General features: G+C 39.5%; 1 protein-coding gene across 12 annotated transcripts in view; it reads left to right on the forward strand.

Annotated features, from left to right (window-relative positions):
• LOC306857173 (IQ motif and SEC7 domain-containing protein 1-like) overlaps window positions 1–21032 on the forward strand; it is a gene marked incomplete at its 5' end in the record, with an annotated part of 170815 nt that extends 149783 nt beyond the window's left edge. For 6 of the 12 annotated variants that reach the window (XM_079396928.1, XM_079396929.1, XM_079396925.1 and 3 more), the window contains 13 exons: window positions 1445–1718; window positions 2515–3773; window positions 5182–5343; window positions 6632–6754; window positions 7750–7916; window positions 8323–8462; window positions 9767–9796; window positions 10556–10681; window positions 10968–11067; window positions 11450–11611; window positions 11807–11983; window positions 16042–16091; window positions 18569–21032. In XM_079396928.1, coding sequence (XP_079253054.1) covers window positions 1445–1718; window positions 2515–3773; window positions 5182–5343; window positions 6632–6754; window positions 7750–7916; window positions 8323–8462; window positions 9767–9796; window positions 10556–10681; window positions 10968–11067; window positions 11450–11611; window positions 11807–11983; window positions 16042–16091; window positions 18569–19099 — 3301 coding nt within the window. In that variant the 3' untranslated portion in view covers window positions 19100–21032. Of the gene's footprint in view, window positions 1–1444; window positions 1719–2490; window positions 3774–5181; window positions 5344–6631; window positions 6755–7749; window positions 7917–8322; window positions 8463–9766; window positions 9797–10555; window positions 10682–10967; window positions 11068–11449; window positions 11612–11806; window positions 11984–16041; window positions 16092–18568 lie in introns of all 12 variants that reach the window. The other 6 variants (XM_079396933.1, XM_079396927.1, XM_079396935.1 and 3 more) reach the window with 3 other exon arrangements.
• Window positions 21033–22175: the final 1143 nt, after the last annotated feature.

Raw genomic sequence — 22175 nt, forward strand, 5'->3', positions numbered from 1 at the left:
TGAGTTTTGTCACTGGTCTTGAGATTGACTATGATAAGACTATGTTTCGAAAGCCCGGAACACACCAAGCCGACGGTCGGCCGTCGGGCAGTTTTTGTTTGTCGGCTGAATAAGTTTTCTCAGTGTGTTCTGTACCATTGGCTGAAGTTGGTCCTCATCTGCTTTTTTTTCGTCCGATTCAACATGTTGAGTCGGCGACGGAGCTTGTCGGTCAGTCAGGGCATCAGATCATTCTGATTGGCTGTTCAGCTGGCGAACCAGTGCACAAGAAAGGCACAGAACGGACATGCTATTTGGCTGTCTGGTGTCAAGCGTCGGCTTGGTGTGTCAGGGCAATTTTGGACCAGACACTGCTGAAGTGAGCTGACCTCGCAGTCTGCTTTGGTCGCCACTAGTTCGTCGGCGTCGCCTTAAAAGTCACCTATATCTGTCATCTCTCTGTCACTGTTGTAACTGATATGCATTGTTATCAAACAACCCTCGTTATGTATTTTGACCTATCCATGCAATCACATTAGAGGTGACTGAAGTGTGTGTGATTGTTTGTCTGTTTATGAATGTCACAGTTCTCTTTTTACTCATCACCTCAAGCAACAAAAGTCATTTGCCGCAGCAGTTATACCTCTGCTAAGGTGTTGACAGGTAGGAGTTGTGCTGTTGATTCTCAGAGCTATGGCCTGGAGTGAGTCATGTGGAGTGTAAGCATGATGTATGTGACAGCTGACACTAGACTACTAGGATGTTTTATCTTGGTATTCAGTACTGGAGGAGTTGGGAGCTGAAACGCATACTATGGAACCTGTATGTTATAAAAAAAAAATCAACAGATTACACCAAAGTACAGAAGTAAATGCAAACTTAATTAATTGAAAGTGAGTTTTGTCTGCAGGAAGTGTTGATCATTCCATTTAGCCTATATTTTTGCCTGTGTATTGTTTTGCCTTTGAGATGCACTCACTGTACCACTGTGCGTTGCTATAAACATAGTAGTTTGCTTTTATACCTCCACACCAGTGTCAAAGTTCAACTCATAATCTCACGTGTAAGATTGTGGGAGTGGATATTGGGATTTACAAGGAACTTTGTGTCTGGAAAAACAAGGTGGCGTCACGAGTGTTGTATGTACTGTAAAGAGCGTTGGGTGTGTAGAATTTGGTCTGAATTTTATCTTTTGTCATATTTAATAGAGTTGTGAATCTGAGTTTGCTGTTTGTATTGAATGTGAAATGATGACATAACCAGAACAATTAAATTAAAAAACAAATGACTCTTATGACTCAAATCTTTTTAGTGAATCAAAAACATTCTTGAACAACTGACTTGTTGAATCAAAACCAAATCCCTATTGGTATGCTTCAGTCATTCGTCAGTATGAAATAAACAGTTTTTTGTCTATTCTAACCCACTCAATCAACTTACAATTTCTTTCTTTTTCCCTGTACAGTGTGGAAGGTGAGGCTCCGGGTGGTGAGGCGGGCCCCTCTCTAGAGAATAGTGGTGGTTATTTACGAGGGCCGGTGAGCCGCAGTGCCATCATCAGTGGCGAGCACTTCGACGGCCCACCGCTGTATGCTCACGACATACGGCAGCGCCCGCGTCGACCCAAACTCCAGCATTCCCAATCGATCCTTCGCAAGCAGGCAGAAGAGGAAGCCATCAAACGCTCACGATCACTGTCTGAGAGCTATGAGCTCTCAACCGACCTCCAAGACAAACAGGTAGAGTTCTTCATGATTTTTAACTGGAGTGCTACCAAGAAACCATAAATTCTTCACCAGCTATTTGTATTCATATTGCGATGAGCCTTTTTAGTGCAGAGGGAGTGTGATTGAGGTTCAGTGGCTTCATCTTACACTTGATGTACTTCCCCACAAAGGACTGTGTAAATAAATCTAGTTTATTGTAGTTGAGTGAACATTAATTCCTTAAAGTTGCTTGTGGTGACTGCATGTCTTTCATATGAAGTAATTTAATACACTCAAAGGGTGATATGTGATCAATGAGAACCTTTTAAGACATAACTCAGTGCATGCTGAGAGAGTGATTCGTATTCAGAGTGACAAGGTTGTGGTACTGTCCAGAGGCGTGCTGCCCACCCTCTCTGTGTGAGGTCTCAAAGAGCTGAGAAATGTGATTAGTTCTGCCCATTCTTCAGGCTAAAAAGCTTGAGCTGACTTTGAGCTGCATGGTAGTGGGTTACATCTGGTTTCTTAGGTACCAAGCTAAAGGAGTTCTTTAGTCCATGATGCCTTTATAAGGGATTATTCATCCTACCTGGCAAAATACGCAAGCTTTAATAGTTAGTTCCATGTGTGGCTTTTATTTGTTTCTTTTATTTATGTGGTTTACCAATTTTGGCTTGTGGTTTGGTCAAGTCATATTATGTCATGGGAGGGAGAACAAAATCCCTGTCAACAATAAAATTATAGAAAATTATAGAAAAAAAACTAAGAAATAAGGGACATGTTTTGCTGCTCTGACTAAAAGTAGTGCATAATGTTTGTGTTTCCACAGGTGGAGATGCTGGAGCGCAAGTATGGAGGGCGTTTTATAACCCGACATGCTGCACGAACAATCCAGACTGCCTTCCGCCAATATCAGATGAACAAGAACTTTGAGCGCCTCAGGAGTTCTATGTCGGAGAACCGTATGTCCAGACGTATAGTTTTGTCCAATATGAGAATGCAGTTTTCATTTGAAGGACCTGAAAAAGTCCACAGTTCATATTTTGAGGGGAAGCAGGTGTCTCTTACAGACGATGGTTCAAAACTAGGAGCCTTGATGCAATCGGAGCGTGGGGAGATGGTCCCCACCAACATGCAGTCACCTGTGGTCCAGAGCGATTTCACGGACGCCATTACAGAGCTGGAGGACGTTTTCTCTCGACAAGTGAAGTCATTGGCAGAATCGATAGATGATGCTCTGAACTGTCGCAGCCTACATGGAGATGAGGGACAGCCAGAGCCAACCAGAGGTCATCCAGACATGGAGCAAGAGGTTACCTTCCAGGTCAAGCCTTCTCACAGCAGTGACCACCGTAAGCGAGATGAGATGACGGCTTCCTACAGCGACGTGACACTTTATATAGATGAAGAAGAGCTCTCCCCTCCACTTCCTTTATCACAATTAGTTGACAGACCTTCTAGCACAGAATCAGACCTCCGTCTACGTTCTTTGAACTCTCAGGACTACTGGTCTCTAGCTCATAAGGACGAAAAAGGTGACACAGACACTAGCTGCCGAAGCACCCCATCTCTAGAGTGTCAAGAGCAGAGACTGAGGATAGACCACCTTCCCCTGCTTACCATCGAACCTCCCAGCGATAGCTCGGTTGAGCTGAGTGACCGCTCTGACCGAAGCTCACTCAAGAGGCAGAACGCTTACGAACGGGGCATCGCCAGTCAGCAGGGCAGCCCGAAACACATCCCCTCTCATGCGCTACCACCAAGGGCACCGGCAAGAGATGATGACGCCCCTAGGCATCGGCCAAGGCAACTGGAGAGCCACCTGGCAATCAACGGCACTGCCAACAGGCAGAGCAAATCCGAGTCCGACTTCTCCGATGGTGATAACGACAGCATCAATAGCACTTCCAATTCCAATGATACAATCAACTGCAGTTCGGAGTCCTCATCCAGGGATAGTCTTCGAGAGCAGACTCTTAGCAAGCAGACGTATCATAAAGAGACACGCAACAGTTGGGACTCGCCCGCATTCAGCAACGATATCATCCGCAAGAGGCACTATCGTATCGGCCTGAACCTTTTTAACAAGTAGGTGCAGTGGGAATGTATGCTTTTGGTTGTAGAAAGCTAGTTGGGAAAAGAGAATGTGAGTAGAGTGGAGCATCTGCTACTAATCCATTCCGGGTTTTAAATTTTCTGCTTCTAAAAAAGTTTGCACACTGTTACTGTAAAGCCGCATTAGTGAAACTTAAGCTAAATTTCACCGACAAAGTGGGTCCATTGTCCATTGTCAATAGTGTAGTGAAGCAGCATGAGGCATAGCTTAATCACAGGTCACTTCCAATTCAAGAAACTTCATTTTACTAAACATGGCAAATTTGCATGTTATAAATAGTCTTGAATCCAATAAATTCCATAGGTGCCATAAGGTAAACGTGACCACAGTTTAAGTTGTTTCAGTATGTTTTTTTTTATTTAAATGCCCATGTTAGCAGGATTATGCTGTAACTTGTTGCCAGCATACTTTTTACATTAATACAATCAGCCAATTTTTTATTAAAATTGACTTGCATTTAAGCAACCAAACCTGCAGCCTTGACATTGCTAGTGTCATGATCATATATTTAAGCTACAGTACAGGAACACACCTTGGTCCTGGCAAAATGATGCTACTTTGCTCCTCATTCCCACGCTGCTCACATACTCTGTTTTGGAGTGCCATGTTTCAGTTGCATTGAGTAATGATTTTCATTAGCGCCAATCTGAGCTGTGTTAATAACTGTGAAAGATCTTAGTGCGCAAACAATGCCAGGAGCTAATGTTCTTTCTATTATTATCTAAACCAAGCACACAAAGCGCAATAGACGTGTGTTTTCCTTTTCCAGACATTCATTATAATTTTGGCTCATTTATATATTCAGTACGTGTCTGTGTGCATGCATGTGGTGCTGTTTGATTGCCACTCAGCGCTCTAAATTTGATTAGCGATCAAGCAATTAGAACCGTGATGAGAACACTATTAGTTTAGTTGGGCTGTTGATCAAGGAAAGCACACTGCCCTCATAACCAGAGTTTACCATCTAACGCTGTGTATGTGAGACAAACAAGGTTTGTCTTTTTTTTTTAAATCTCCTTACAACAACGTAGGGAATAATGCTTGATCATTTATTTTGCAATCATGAGTTATTTCAAATCAGATTTAATTTGTTATTGAATGGATTAAGGTGCTTGCTTGCTTGCTTGCTGCTGGGGCTGTGCATGTTTTGTGTGTGCCTTAGAATGTGTTTGTTCATTTAAAGCCTTGTTTAGAGTGGGAACCTTTAATCTTGAATGATTGTAGATTTGCCTGTCTTTGCACTGGGCCATTAAGTTCCTTTTAATTTTGTATGGTAACGGTGCAGTCACAAGAACGTACTTGATCTGAGAGCTGGTTAGTCACACTTTGGGATCTGTGCAGGCACTGTTCAGATTCCTGATCTTCTTTTATTGTCTCTAGGAAACCTGAAAAAGGCATCCAGTACCTGATTGAGAGAGGATTTGTCCCAGACACACCTGTGGGAGTTGCCCATTTCCTGTTACAGAGAAAAGGGCTGAGTCGACAGATGATTGGCGAGTTCCTGGGCAACAGGCAGAAACAGTTTAACAGAGATGTTCTTGAGTAAGTTCAGCAAATTTAACTGGGTTAGTTGGGTGTGTTGTATTCATTCAAAGTGAAATATACTCCCAACACCATGTTACTTCAAATATGCAGTAATGTTCAATGCTTTTTGTTTTGTGTATGGGTTATTTACAATTAAACCACAATTCAGCTTGACTCTAAATAATTTACTGTACTACAGATGCTGCAGTTTGTTAACCTTTTTTTTAAATAATTTTTCAATTGAATCAATCCATGCTCCAAATAAACCATATTTTACATACATTTACAAAAAACAAACAAAGAAAAAAATCAATCAATCTAGAATCTTTAATTTTAGGATGCTCCTCTGTAATTATGCTTTTCACTATCCTTCACATGCTTACCACAGCAGAATTAACTTACATTAAGCCAGTATCACTGGAGCCTTTATGAATTTATGTGTTCCCTCCTGAAACAAACTGACCACCAAGTCTAAGCCTTTCAAGCTCATGTGGCTTTGAGTGCATGTAGGATCAAATTCATAGTCCATTGTTTTAGAAACTGGTTCTTTACAATTGTACCCACATCCATTTAGTGTCCTTTTTTTAAAATCAAGTGCATTTAGGATTAAAGGTGGAAAATATTAATTCTATTTCAGAACAATCAAAGTTTTTGTTGTAACCACAAGCATTTTCTGTAATTGTTAGTGACCTCTTGAAATTAGTCTGCAAATGACAAACGATTATTCCGGCCAGTCCTCCATGGAATCTAAGTGTGAGAGAGTGATAATATAAATGGACTCTTGCACTGCTTTGTACATATTGACTAAGGTGTCTGGGTTCATGGAGCACTTTTCCGAAGCAATGTGAATCAACTCATTCTTACTCTTAAGTTAACTCATCCTCCCTTTTCAGTCTGACAGTAACAGTCAAGATAATGGGGGCAGATAAGGCCATCCAGTCTGTGTTCAGCTCAGTCTGACAGCACTTTTTAAAGCACTTCCTTGAAATCAGTAAATCTTGACGTGAGATCAAATGCACTCTGAGTATCCCTGGAGCAAAATCTCCCTCAGATTGCTTTGTATGCCCCATGATTGTGATTTAGAGACTGATAGAACTTGGTTTTATCGGAAAGACAAAATTTTCCTTCGTCTAAAAGCAGTGACAACATCTTCATGTGTGCTATGAAAATGAATAAAATTCATGGAATAGAACGCAATTTTTTCCCAGAAGACTTCCAAACTAATAGGGAATACACCATCCTGGATATACTACAGTGCAGGAAAGAATGTAACGGTCCTTTGACTTTGTTCATTATCTTTTTCCAGCTGTGTGGTAGATGAGATGGATTTCTCTGGAATGGAGCTGGATGAAGCCTTGAGAAAATTCCAGGCACATATCCGGGTGCAAGGAGAGGCACAGAAAGTGGAGCGACTCATTGAAGCCTTCAGGTGAAAAACATTTCAATTGATTTCTTTAAAAAAAAAAAAAAAAAAAAGCACCCTTAAAGGTACAGTTCACCCAGAAAATGAAACTCTCACTTGTTTTAAAATGGTATGATTACATCCATCTGATTCATGAATGAGTCATTTAGACTGGTTTTGATTTATTATCCAGTGATTCATAATCGAAATATTATTTTCTGTGAACATACCAAAGTGATCAAGATTTTTAGTCTGTTCCTCTACCAACAATATTGCTTCAGAAGATTTGGAATATAGCCCTCAAATCATATGTCATCATTGTCATTTTTTGGAGATTGACAACACATTTCAACATTGACATCAAGACAACACATCATTCATTTTCATATTATTGTGTGAAATTGTTTGGCCACCAAACAGTTCACCAGTTGGATGGGTTTGGACTAACATAAGGATGAATAAATAATGACATAATTTTTGTGTGAACTGTCCTTTTAAGGGAAGCTTGGTGATTGGACAATGAGAATGGATCAATTAGCAATTTCACTTAAACCTTGTTCATATCCAGTAAGAAGTAAGAAATTCTCTAAGATAGTCTGCTTTCTTGTCCTCCATTAGATTTTACCAACACAAAAACATAAAACACTCCCTTAGCCCACAGATAACATTGTTCGATCGGCTGCTCAAGGACCATCTGTCATTTGAGCGATCACACCAGCTTACAACGCATGTGAAGATAACTCCAACGGTTGCCTGCTCGCCAGTCTTAGACCTTCAAAAAATATTGTTATAGCTAAACCCTTTGAGGCAGACACAGTTTCCAAATGAACTGTTTAAATTCCATTCAAGTGTTATCTACAAGAACATAGCTCTTTTAACAGGGTATCACTTTTACCATTCTCTGTCATGCTAGTGCATCTAGAACCAATTACTCACCAGAGCAGCTAATGATTTTGTGTAAGTGCAGTCTCATATTCATTTGTTCACTTTGTTCATTTGTTGTTGTTCTTATTTCCATTCAGTCAGCGCTACTGCATCTGCAACCCTGGGGTGGTGCGTCAGTTTAGGAACCCAGATACCATCTTTATCCTGGCGTTTGCCATTATACTTCTCAACACGGACATGTACAGCCCAAACGTGAAGCCAGAGAGGAAGATGAAACTGGAGGACTTTGTAAAGAACCTTCGCGGTGAGATTCAAATTCATGTTTTTTCATTGCAAACTGAATCTGTTCCATCAATAAATTAATCTTCAAAGTCATTCAGAGGTTTTTGTCATACTAAAAAAAAAAAACAATACTCAAATTTGCTCTAATTAAACGTAATGCATGTGCTCCAGACTGATTAATGGCCTCTTTGGGATAGCAATGACATCTTTCTGGTCACAACCTTAATAATAATTGTTATATATAATCCATAATAATTGGAGCGAAGCGAACAGAGATTCACCTTCAACTTCGATATGTAAATGTGGTCACGTCATAATTCAGATATGCTTAACCTACATTTCCAATTCTCTCCTGGAATTTCCATAAATCATTTGCGAGCCGTAATTATACATGGGCTTTTCTTTTGTTCTTTGCTTCCTGTGCACAGGTGTGGATGACGGAGAGGACATCCCAAGAGAGATGTTGGTGGGCATTTATGAGCGAATCCGGAAACGAGAGCTTAAAACTAACGAAGACCACGTCTCCCAGGTACAGAAGGTGGAGAAACTCATCGTTGGCAAGAAGCCGGTGAGTGAACAAGTCCATCTCTATCCATCATGTTGTGAGCTTACATTGACACCGGTTCTAAAAATGACACTTTATCGATTCCAGTCATGGTCCAGTGGTGTGAAATGATCCAAGGACATTGGTTAAATATGTTCCTTCTCTCACCTATTGTGTGTTTGTATGCTTTCGCCCCTCTGTGCAGTGTAGATCTATAGGTTTTATTGTTCTGTCAGGAACCATTTACAAACACTTTTTATCCTCAAGAGGCACATGACATTGAGACTCTTAGAAGATTCTTTATCTACAAGATGTTCTTCTTTATGACAGATCTAATACCTATCTTGAGACCTTCACGGTGTCTGACTGTGTGTGTATGTACGTCATGTGGCGAGGGCTGCGTGATGCTCTGCAATGATAAATGGGATTTGCTTCTCCACAGAGGCCTTCAGAGTTACCTAAAGATTAAATCTACTGACAGTTCACCTGCTCTGAACTCAGCCACATGCAGTATAGCAAGTTACAACCATATTAGTTATTCAGTGGAAAAGGCATATGCTATATATCTAATGTGACACAAATGGAAAATTATAGACATGCTTTAAAAAGATTTTACAATTTTTTAAAATATTTTATTACATTTTGTCGAACTTCCATTTTTTTCAACATAATGATCCCTTTGTGGTTGAGGGATCATATATGATCATTGACCTTGACTGGTGTAGATCTAGAAAGTTGTATAATCCAGATAAGATCAGTACAATATACATCATCCCTCCAGCATAGTTGTTGGTCTCTCCCAAGGCTAAACTAACTGAAGCTGTTCCCATAATGAACTTGCATCTTCATTACCACATCGAGGGCCTGTCACACTGTTGAATTTGGAAGCACTGTGGGTTTTTTCAGAGCTGAAATAATTAACATTTAAGCTTTAATGGAAACGGCACACATGGCTTGGTTACCAGGAAAACCTTCTCCCTGGTGTATCTTCCACACATCTTTGGAGAGGACATAATGGAGATCTCCTGTGGAGCTCAGATAGAAGGCTGCTGTGCCCGATACCCCTGCCTGCAGACGCTGCATCCCGGGTGCTGTAATTAGGTTTCTGAAAATGGGTTGAGACTTCCTGTCACAGTTTCAAGCAGCAGTAGTTTGGCTTCTCATTAACCTCCCTTCTCACCCCATTCATACAGCACTGCTCACATCTGACAGGTAGATGGATGGGGGTCTTGATAACGAGAGAGAGAGACCACTCTCTGACCTTCAAGCCTCCCTTCAGTCCTCTCGCTATGATCCTCACTCATCAGTCTCATTTTTTCACTTTTCAGATCGGGTCTCTGCACCATGGCCTTGGATGTGTGAGTATTTACTGTTTTACTGTTTTTAATCCTCTTACTGTCATTAAACAATTTAAGTCAGAGAACCATGGTTTCAAAACAGTAAAAGAAATACAAAATTATTATTAATTTTTTTTATTCGAGGGTTTTCTGCAGTCTTTCTGGTCAGTTTTTTCCAAGTATGGAGATATATATATAAACAATTGTATTACATAAAAAATCTAAAATTATTAAACTTATTTATGTTACTCATTGAATACAGCACTTTATATACTGGGTACTATCTACTCTATTTATAAAATAAGTGAAGCAATAAGCATTATTCCACATTTCAAACTACTAAGTTACATTCTGGTCAGTTTTTCTAGTATAATCTAGTAGGTTGTAGGGTTAAAATAAATAAGTAAATAAATATTACTTAATAAAATAAAATAATTTATTAAAATTAAAAAATGTATCATTATTATGCATATTTTATGTTAGATACTGAATACTGCACTGCATGCTGATCAAATAACAACGAATAAAATAATGATAATTTAAATGCATTTAAATATAAATTACTAGTAAATTACCAGTTCCACCATAATGCATTTTGAGATGCAGTATTTCATGCTGTAAGCTCTGTAGTATACTGAAGTCCTTTGCTTATGCATACAGCAAATATACATACTCTGTAGTGTATACATACTATATACATCAGCAATAGTAAGTCGTATGCTAGTGTAGTATTTTTGGGGCTCAAAATTCATTAAATCAATATTTGTGTCCCACACACAGGTGCTGTCTCTACCACATCGCAGGCTGGTGTGTTACTGCAGGCTGTTTGAAGTACCAGACCCTAACAAACCTCAGAAACTAGGTCTCCACCAGAGAGAGATCTTCCTATTCAATGACCTTTTAGTGGTAAGCACGCACACACATCACAGCCCATGATGCAACACGAGACACGTAAAAACAGGAAAAAATGAGGTCGAACAGTCTTACATCATAACGTATTTTGTTTTATGTTTTGTTGTTATGGTTGTATAATGGTCAGCAAGACACATTTAGTCCAATTCTAGGTCAGCAGTTTTGTACATCGTGTGTCCATGATCAGAAAGTGTTACTCAGCTTTTCCAAATGCTCAAAGAATAAAGCCAAGGATAATTAGGAACAGATGGGGTCCTAATGTGACATTCTTTCAATTCAGGTCACTAAGATTTTCCAGAAGAAGAAGAATTCGGTGACGTACAGCTTCAGGCAGTCCTTTTCTCTTTACGGGATGCAGGTGCTTCTGTTTGAAAACCAGTGTAAGTACCCTCAGTGAAAGGTCAAAGGCCTTCTGACCCCATATCTCCCTTTTCTGGGCTATGTTTTATGTTCGTTCAGTTTGATTGCACTTTCTCACTTCCGTGCTGGCATGTTGAGTAAAAACCAGGCTTTTTGCTTCACAGGAAAACATGAAACAGGAGTTAAAGGTCGTAAAATACTTTGGCTGTTGATTGAAAACAAACTAATTCTCAAAGTATTGTGTATTACAATGCATTTTCTCACAAAAAGATTAAAATATCTGTCATATGCGATTGCGAAATGTGAGAATATCGATCAGTGCTTCCCTCTGAAAAGGGCATGTCTGAGTGCTGTCATAATCTGCCAGTCTGTAAATATTTCTTTCCCGTTGCTGCTTTTCAGATTACCCCAATGGAGTGCGTCTCACTTCAGCTCTTCCAGGCGCAGACATCAAGGTTCTCATTAACTTCAACGCCCCCAACCCGCAAGACCGCAAGAAGTTCACAGATGACCTGCGGGAGTCCATCGCAGAGGTGCAGGAGATGGAGAAGTACAGAATAGAGTGTAAGCAGCTCTTATAATAAATTCTTCTAAAAAAAAAAAAAAGAGTGTCCAGGATAGTCCACAGAAGAAAGAAAGCCATATGTGGCTTGAGAAATGTGGTGGGTTTTCACACTGCAAATTCTGTCTATTGTGCCTAAAAGCAGTGAAATGTGTGTGAAATGACATGATCATTGAAGTTGACGTTGTTTTATGCAGCCGAACTGGAGAAGCAGAAAGGTGTGGTACGTCCCAGCATTTCCCAGAGCTCAGGGCTGAAGAAAGAGACAGGAAATGGCAATCTGAGTCGCACCAGCCTGGATGACAGCTATGCCATGGGTGAAGGCCTCAAGAGAAGTGCCCTCAGCAGCTCCTTACGTGACCTTTCAGATGCAGGTGAGTGTGCAGACCCACATAAGACATGTTATGAATTTCTGGCTTTATCTGTCACAAACATTGATTATTTTTTGCAGTCTTGTCCAAACAATACTTCGCCTCTCGCCAAAGTAGAACGCTGAATGCTTGCTTCTAAATTGGTGTTTGTCCACAACCATTAGTGTAGCCTTAATTATTTATCAATTAGAGCTGGGTGATATGTAACATATTCAAGGATTTTATTGCCAATTTAAAATGAATTTAATTAGTTTAATGTGCTTTTATTTGACTGTTAGGTTTCTAAAGTCCTTGTCATTGGACTAGTTTTGAGGTCTTTGACTAGTGAAAATGACTATGCAAAATCATACTTTGTTTTCACTAAATTTTTACCAGTGTTATTAAAGAGGTGGTTTACTGCCTTTTTTCTTTGCTTGATTGTGTTTATGGGGTGCAATATAACATGTCTTCGTGTTTCGTTTGTTAAAAAACGCCTTATTTTTCATAAATTTCACCTTTATTGTAAGCCGCTTTCTCCTCTGTCATTTGAACTACCGGTTGACTTCCTGACTCTATGAAACCACGCCCTCAGAAACAGGCAATGGGCTCTGATTGGTTAGTTGGGCCGGTGTGTTGTGATTGGCTAAACTGCGTACTGCACATTGTCCGGAAACTTCACGCCCATTACCTTTACAGGCGACAGTTGCATGTGCTCCGGTCATATGTAAATAATGGTGTCAATATTGCCGTTTCAGTTTGAGCCAGAATCAGACCCAGAAAGCGGTAATGAAGAGAGTCAAGCAGAACCTCTGCAAACATGGCTCTTACAAAACGTTTCTGAATGGTAATTTTTTTTTTTATTATTATTCTCTCAAAGAATTTTGATACGCTGTTACTTGAAAATGTTTGTACGCGTTTGTCATAGACACAAGAAATAGCATAACTAACTGGCTACTAAAGCCAGCGTTGGCATTTGTTTACGTCCTTGATAAAACTAAAACATTACGTCTGAAATTATACATGCAAATACATTTAAAATTATTAAATCTTACTTACAGGTTGTGGCAACAACTGCTGCCTCTGGTTTTAAAGTTGGAACTGCTCCATGTTTTAGTAATAGTTTCTGGTTCAAGCCGGCATTGAACTCGTGTAGATTCTGGAAGCTGTCTTCTGTAAAATACGCAGCACAGAGAGCTAAGTTATGATTGTAATTGTCAGGAACATAATCAAACATAAATTTTAACCATTGTTGACGAACTACAGCGGCCGTAGCAAGCCCGAACACAGAAGACCTGACAGCTGGGTGAAAATAACACACTTTCAACGGCATGGCTACAGCTCTCCACTATAACGCTTCCTCTTCGACAAAGCCGCAGAACATGGCCTTGCCCCCTTTTTTGCATGTTCCAGAGGGAGGGTTGATGTAAATTTATGGGTTTGTTACGTATAAAACCCGGGAAGTATCTCATTCCGGGAAGTAAGTCCCATTTGAGTGGTTTTTGTAGGCATTAAACTTCCTGATTTTTAAAGGACGATATCTCTGCTTACGTTGAACTTTCAGCGCAGCAACTTTGCAAATACTATTCATGCACCAACAGCAACATTACACACTATTTAAAATGAAAAAAGTGAAATCGCAATCAACCACCCCTTTAACTAAAACTAAAACCAGAACTATTAAAAATAGTTTTCTGTACTAAATTGAAATAAAGCTTAAATAAAATATAAATATTTAATGAAAACTTACACAAGTGTTGCCTTGACAATTAACTGAAATAAATTGACCTAAAATTACAAAAATATTTTTTTTTTAAACTAAAATATAAAAATAAAAGCTAATTCAAAATAGTAATACATACTGTAATAGTGTGTGAGTAATACTAAAATAACACTTTTTTTATACATAAAACATTTTATACTGATTTCCATGGTTTATTGGTTGAAATGATGCTCTGTGATTGAAATGTAACAAAACTGACAATTTCAGAGCAAATATCAAGCTAATATATATTAGGCTATCTATCTATATCTTATAGTCAGCTTTATTCTGTTGGTATTATAGTATAATTGTAATATTTATAATATAAAATGCTGAAAAATATCTATATAATAGTAACCTGTCACCCAGCCCTATTATGAATGTGCTTTGCCATGGCTAATGAATCTAGATGCATCCTGACAAATATTATCTTCCACATTAGTTGTTTTTTCCCACTCTATAATTGAACCTTCACACAATTCACAAGCTGTGATATCTTCTCACCCTATCTAGCACATCGTTTTGAGCCCTAAACATGGCAGTCACTACATAGAAAATAATGGATAGTGTGACCTCACATGCTTTCTCTGTTAGAAAAAACATTTAACAGCGCAGTCACGCTCCGTAAGTGTGAATTGAACTCGACCAAGCTGGCCGCTGAGCCTGACAGCAGGAGTCACGACACGTGAACTAGAGAGATGTCTGGCAAAGCTACGAATAACCCATTCCAGCAATCCTCTACAGTGAAAGCGGCTCAGAAAATGTGTGCAGTATCTTTTAATTAAAGGGATAGTTCACCCAAAAATGAAAATCCTGTCATTAATTACTCATCCTCATGTCATTCCAAACCTGTAAACACGACACAAATTAAGATATTTTTGATGAATTCCGAGAGCTCTCTGACCCCTCCCATAGACAGCAAGGACCCTTATTCTCTTAGCTTCGTAAAAATACGGTTGAACCACTGATGGATTATTTTAATGACGTCCTTGCTACATTTCTGTGCCTTGATCGTGTTAGGTTCCTTGCTGTCTGTGGGAGGGTCAGAGAGCTCACTAAATTCATCAAAAATATCTTAATTTGTGTTCCGAAGATAAATGAAGGTCTCGCAGGTTTGGAACGCCATGAGGGTGAATAATTAATGACAGAATTTTGGGTGAACTATCCCTTTAATGCTTTAAAGAAACAGCTCACCCAAAAATGAAAAGTTGTTGAAAATTGACTCACTCTCAAGCTATGTAAGGTGTAAATGAGTTCTTCATCGAAACAGATTTGGAGAAATGTAGCATTACGTCACTTGTTCACTCTGCAGTGAATGGGTGCCGTCGTAATAAGAGTTAATAAAGAAGACTCCAGTCCAATAATTAACGGCTTGTGAAGTGCAAAACTGTGTTTGTAAGAAACAAGCAAAGTCTTCCATTTATAAAATGGATTTTTCCAGTGAAAAAGTCATTTTGCCTGTATCAGGAGAAAAATTATGCACAGGTCAAGAACCGTTTATGAGTAAAAACAGTTCTAAACAAATATGTCGGTGGATTTTGATGTGGAATGATTTTGGGCTTTTTCACTGGCGGAAACGCTATTACGGTGTGTATTATGGGCACGTATCTTGGCCTGAATCATACATTTGTTTCTTATGAAATCGTACACGTACTGCGTACTTTCTTATGAGGCTTAGATATTCGTTGATGGACGTGTGGATTACTTATCATGTTGTTATCAGTAGGCAAGTGATGTAATTCTTAAGTTCTCCAAATCCGTTCCAATGAAGAAACAAACTCATCTAGCCTGAGAGTGAGTAAATTTTCAGCAAATGCACATTTTTTGGTGAACTATTCCTTTAAGACGAAACTACACGTATAGCAGTTGATATCTCTCCTAACACTGACATTCAATCATTCAGTGCTTATTAAAGATTGACAAATGTTTCATACTGCTAGTCTAGACTGCCACCTTTGTATTTGTCCATACATCAGAAATGATTTTTTTTTTACCGTTTTGCTTGTTTTTGTTCAGTTGCTGCTGTGATCTTGTGGAGGGATTTGTAGTCATCAAACCCCAGTTTGCTTAAGACTCTTGAAGATGTTGAAGATGTAGCTTTATGCTTAGTGATCTTAGGACCAGTATACCTTCATCCTTTGACCCTTTAAAAGCTCCTGACCCACCTGGCTCTACCCTCCCTCCCTTTCCGGACAACGGCTGCTTGCTTCGTGTCTCAATAGCACCCCTGTAGGCAGGCAGGATATATATGCCTCTACACACGCCTCTATATATCTGACTGTTCGAGCGTGCTCTAATCTATCATATTGCATGTCTCGCTCAGGCAAGCGGGGGCGCCGCAGCAGTGCAGGATCTCTAGACAGCAATATGGAAGTAAGTACCGTGATATAGGACGCAAGAACCTACAACAGGCCGCTATTCTGTGTGACAATGTTGCATTTTGAAACTGCAACTTTGCTTCATTTGTTTCTCTGGTCTGTCTACCATCTTTTCTTTTTGGTTGCTTCTTTGATCAGTAGTTTCCATTCTCTGTATGTGTGTGATGTTGTTTTTGGACTAAGTAGGCCTCCCTGCATGCATGATGGGGAATTCTGCCCCCGTGGCTCACATCACATATCATAACATCTCCACGGTCCAACTTAGTCAGCATGACTCAACTAATGCAAACATCCCAAGTCACGTACCTTGGGCTGTGTGTCTTTTTATTTTGTACATAGTTTCGATTTGATTCCTGGTGGCATGTTTCACTTGGTCGTTGCAAGTGAACAATAGAATGTTGCGCCTGAGCACTTCAAAAAGTGCAAATCTTCATTTCCTCACCAACCTCCAACCACTTGACCTCTTCCTTTGCAGCCCTAAGCACATTTTACCCCTTGGAATGCCTTGAAATTGTTTCACATCTGTGTGGAGATGAGCATAATAAACATGAGGGAGTTTAGCAAAGGTGTTGCTTTAATAGACTGGATTTGGATTGTCACTCATTTAGTCCGTATAGGTTATCATGTGTGCCAGTTTGTTTGGCAGCCCATCCTGGAATGCGGGATAAGCTCATATGCTCGCTTTAACTTTACTAAAGGCTGACTAACTCAATCTTGTCTGTCTCAGCTTTTGCATGTAATGCATGGCTTTCAGGGATCTGCTTCAGTCTTTTATAATTGCATTAACTGCTGATGGATGGTCATGATGCATTGCTTGAGTGCCGTGTCCTTGTTTTATAATACTGACATGAATGGAATCATTTACTTTTTATGTGATACTATTTTGGGTATTAAATTTGCATTACCTTTTGGTAGATACTACACTACCGTTCAAATTTTGGGGTCAGTGTGATTTATTTTTAAAGAATATGAAAGAAATGCAAGGATGCATGTATAATGTTACAACAGATTGCTATTTCAAATAAATGCTGTTCTTTTTTTCATCAAAGAGTCCTGAAAAAAAATGTATCATGGTTTCCACAAAAATGTTTAGCAGCACAACCATTTTCAACTTGGATAATAGTACAAAATGCTTCTTGAGCACCAAACTGACATATTGAGATGACTGATAAGGAATTGCGTGACTGTGAAGACTGGAGTAATGGCTGCCGAAAATTCAGCTTCTCCATCACAAGAATACAACGGTGGCCAAAATTATTAGAACACTATTTTCACCTGCTAAAAAATGGTTTTAATCAGTTATTTCTATCTTTTGCTGTAGTGTATCAGTAGGAAATATCAGTTTACATTTCCAAACATTCTCTTTGCCATTAATTGTAATAATCCAGTGAGATTTTTGTTTGACACCAGCCAGTGCTCCACACAGAGATCTGATCTGATCATCATCCAGTCTGTCTGGAATGACATGAAGAAACAGAACAAACCGAGACAGACTAAATCCAGAAGAACTGTGGCAATGTCTCCCTGCACACTACAGCAAAAGATAGAAATAACTGACTTAAACCATTTTTTAGCTGGTGAAAATACTAGTGTTCTAATAATTTTGGCCACCACTGTAAATTACATTTTAAAATGTTAAAACAGAAAAACAGTTATTTTAAATTGCCAAAAAAATATATATATATACCATTTCATTTATGCAGTTTTACTGTGTTTTGCTCGAGTAAATGCAGCCTGGGTGAGCGTAAGAGACTTCTTTCAAAAACATTTAAAAAATCTTACCAACCCCAAAGTTTTGAACAGTATTTGTTTTATTATTTGAAATATATGGAATATATAATTATTAGGGATGGGAATCAAAAAATATATTTAAAATCAAATTACACTTACTTGATTCTAAATATCTGGTACTTCTTTAACTTTAAAATATACTAAACAAAAAAAAAATGATATTCAATGCGTTTTATTATTAATTAAAATTCTCTGTTATGACACAGCTCTGTTCTGAAGGTGTCTTGAACTACACAATATTCTTAAGAACAACTAGTCAGTAACAGCACTGAAGTCTCTCATTTGTGGTTCTTGATTTGGACATGATAAAAGTAATGACTTAAGTTCAAGAATCAAATCAATTAGTTTAGTGAGTGAGCCACTAGACTGATTCAAATCAATAACTCATGAGTTCTTGGCTTGTTTCTTACATGACTGGGAGTCTTTTTAATCATTCGTGGAAAAATAAAGTTATTGAAGACCTGCTAATAGAACCAAATGTCATGAAAATCATTGCTGTTTTTTGAAATCAGAAAAATGGATTCTTGGTTCCCAACCCTAATGATTACACATTTAAATCAGGCCAAATTAACATTTAAAAGAATGCATTGATATATGGAACTGTGCTCTTGACACATCAAGCATGCTGTACACATCTCGTATTTAACTTCTCCATTCTCTCTCTCCCACGTCCTCCTGCAGGGGTCCATCATTAGCAGCCCCCACATACGGCGTCGAGCCACTTCCAGCCGTGACTGCCCCTCCCGCCAGCAGTCCATCCCCAACTCCTCTTCTCTCCTGGGCTCCCTGTTCGGCACCAAGCGGGGCAAGTCGCCCTCTCTGCCTCCCCAGCCCTCACACCCCTCCCACCCAACACTCATCTCTCACATACCGCACCCTACCAACCTGCACCACACAGCCCGCGAGAGCGTCACCGAGACCCAGGCCCAGATGCACCCCCACCACGCTCAGTTTTGCCAAATGCAGAATCCTCCTCCGTACCACCACCACCATCACTACCACCCCCCAGCGCACATTCAACACCCGCCCCACCAGTACCACCCCCCAGCAGGCCCCTCGTCCTCTCATAGCCACTCGCACGGTCCCCACGGCCACGGGCCGCACCCCTCCCACTCCCAGCATCCACCTCACCACCACAGCCAGCCTCCGGCCCCTCCTCCGGCGGCCAGCAGCACCAAGCCCAAACACAGCGGCATCAGCACTGTGGTTTGAGCCCCTCGGCGAACTCTTTCCACTTGGGAATGGGACCGTTTTTGGCTGGGTGACCGTTGGGCCTCTCTTTAGATTGTAACGTGCGACGGATCGTTGATGCCTACAAGGACACGAACAAAAGGGCACCATGACTCACTTTTCAACTCATCCACCCGTTTCCTCTGGAAGGGGGAGCCACACTGTGTAGCACGGGCCTTCTCTTTTGGGGTGGCTAGAACTCAAATCATCAGTTCTTACCAGTCATTGCTCAAACTGTAGAGCCCCAGATAAAGCTGCTGCTGCTGCTTCTTTTAGGCTCGAGTTTAGAGACTTTCAACCCTCTCATCTTTGGAGGTGAAGCAAGAGCATGCGCAAAAGACCATGGCAACTGTTTTCTTGTACTTAATTACCTAAATGCATTATCAAATAGCCTGCTTATTAGTTTGCAGAAACTAAAGTACGGTTTGAGAGAAGTCGGTCACAACAAGCGGTGTTCCAGTATTTAATGTAGCTGTAGACCACACATTTCTGTGATATAGTTAGGGGACTATAACGTGCCAATTATTAATAAACAGTGACTGAGTTATTCCAAAAAAAAAAAAAGAAAAGAAAGAAAAAGAAAAAAGATTTGCTTTGTGTATGTCGTGCATATAGTATTTTGTAAAATAATAATAATAATATTAGCAGCTATTATTATTATTGTTATAGGACAAAAATGATCCGACGCCTCAGATAAAATCTCAGTATTCTCTGTGTACTCTTGACGTAGGAGTTACTAGTTTTCACTGATACTGAACTTAGTAGGTGGCCAGTTGAACAACATGGAAATTATTGGTTGCCTTGGAGTTGGAAGACTCTCCCGGAATCTCCGGCTTGTGTTGGCTCCACCTCCTTCGGGATCTACGTAGCGCAAACCAATCACAGGGACTGTGGGAAGGGTGCGGGCGGAACAGGGAAGCTCAAGGATGGATCCTCCACGGCCTCGACTCGTCGGTCCCCGCCACTGCTGCAACATGGTTTTATTTTTTTAACTATTTTTTTAGAGATGAATAAATCAATATTAAATAAATGTACATTTGAAGATGTTTATGGTAAAGCCGGTGTGATGGAGAAGGCTATTTTGTCGTCTAACATTAGGGGTAGTGTTTGGGTCGGAGGAAAGCCAGAGCTGATGGAATTCTCTCCCCATATTTCAAGAGTTAGTTTATGCAGAGATGTTGATTTTTCTCAGCAGGCTGAGCGTGTGCCCTCTTCTGTGTGGAAATGAAGTAGATTTGATACATATTCTTCTGTGAGAATGCCTTTCACTTGCTCAGAAACACAGCTAATGTAATGTAAACTGCATATAAAATGTAGTAGTGGGTCGGTCGGATGAACAGATTTGGACATGTTTTTTTCACACATATCCCCTTTCTCGGTTCAATTTTTGACTTGTTTTATACTGTAAGTAGATAAATGGTGACAGAGCTGTGATTCGATGTAATAGTTTTGTGTGTTGATGCTCTTTTAACTCAATTACAGAGCTTCTGAACAGCACTTGTCTTTGTAAATAATCACTTAATGTACAGAAACCACGGCTGAAATGAGCTCGCTCTCTTATACGAGACCAGTGTCAGCACATTGACTTTCTTTCTTTTTTAATTAATTAATCATGTGCAATATGTATGTTTCAGTTTTGTAAATTCAGCCAGTTGGTTGTTTTGTTTGTCATTTCTGTTATCATATTTCCAATATCATACTTCAAACCACATATTGTTTCTCGCCCCCCACGACATCTCTGTTTTACCTGCAACCTACAGTCAGGAATGTCAACTAAAGTACTCTTGCATGTATATTGTACAAAATATTCTCTAGATATTGCATATTTCCAGAGATATTATCAGTGTTACAGTTGACGTTGTTAAATGAGTGATGATGATGATGATGATGAAGAACATATTAAAATCTGTAGACTTCTCTTCATTCAAAATGTCTTTATCCTGTTTCGTACCAAAATAGATTCAATTAGGAGACATCTATTTATTGTTTATCTGGGCTTGAACAATCAAACACTGAACGTCAAATAGTTTATAAAGGAAAATATTAGCTGGTAGCCTAATCTAAATGAAGTGCCGCCAGGGCACATCCGTGTAATAATAATAATAGAAGCTTACAGATAATAGAGCATAAATCCGTGTTTATGTCATTTATCAAATTTCATAACACCTGGCTTGTTCCCAAGATGCACTGAGGCCAGTAATTTGTACAGTACAGCATTAATCAGACTAGGACAGCTCATCTCTGTACAAATGTGATCACCCGAAGCCATTTCTGACTAAACAACCCACCATAAATTCAAACAACTGTCAAGAAAATATCTCTATCTCTGTTTTTTTTTTTTTTTTTTAGGTTTTTCACCTTTGTGTTGAATGGGTTTTTTTTATGGATTTCAGTGCAGTGTATTGTAAATGTATCGTGGTGCTTCAGCTTTGTACTATACAGTACTGGACAGTCAAGTCAAGACATCACAAAGCTTTGCATGCAGCTGATGCCTAGCACCTCTGGTTGAAATGTCAGCTTATTTAAAAATGAAGAAATGTGCTTTCTTTTACTATGTTTTTTTCCTCATCTTTTGTTTGTTCGATTTTTTTTGTTTTTGTTTTTACTGATGTTGGCTTGCTGTTACATTTTATGCTGTGCCACTGCATTTCGGCATGTATATCACTTGTTTACCCCCTAAAAACATCATTACACTTCCGTTGTTTTCTGTAAAAAGCCTGTGTCGCTGTATATATCACAAACCAATGTGAGGAAATAGAAAAAAAAGCATATCGTATATAAATCTAATATGGATGATAAAGGGAACGTGGAAGGGTAGACGTGTACATAGTCTGTATAATACTTTTTTGTTTTTGCTCAGCCATCGCATTGACGGTGTAGTCCTTTTTCACCTTAAAGAGACTCATATTAACATGACACTGCTTCTGCTACCAAATGTACTTCTCAAATTTGTCATAGGATCTTCTTTAATAAGCCGACTGTTACATAACTCTCATCGCCTTTCATGTGCGTCCACTCATACATTTCATTTTTTTAATTACCAAACAAAGAGAGGATG

This window comes from Barbus barbus (genome assembly GCF_936440315.1).
Source record: "Barbus barbus genome assembly, chromosome: 37".
NCBI lineage: Eukaryota > Metazoa > Chordata > Actinopteri > Cypriniformes > Cyprinidae > Barbus > Barbus barbus.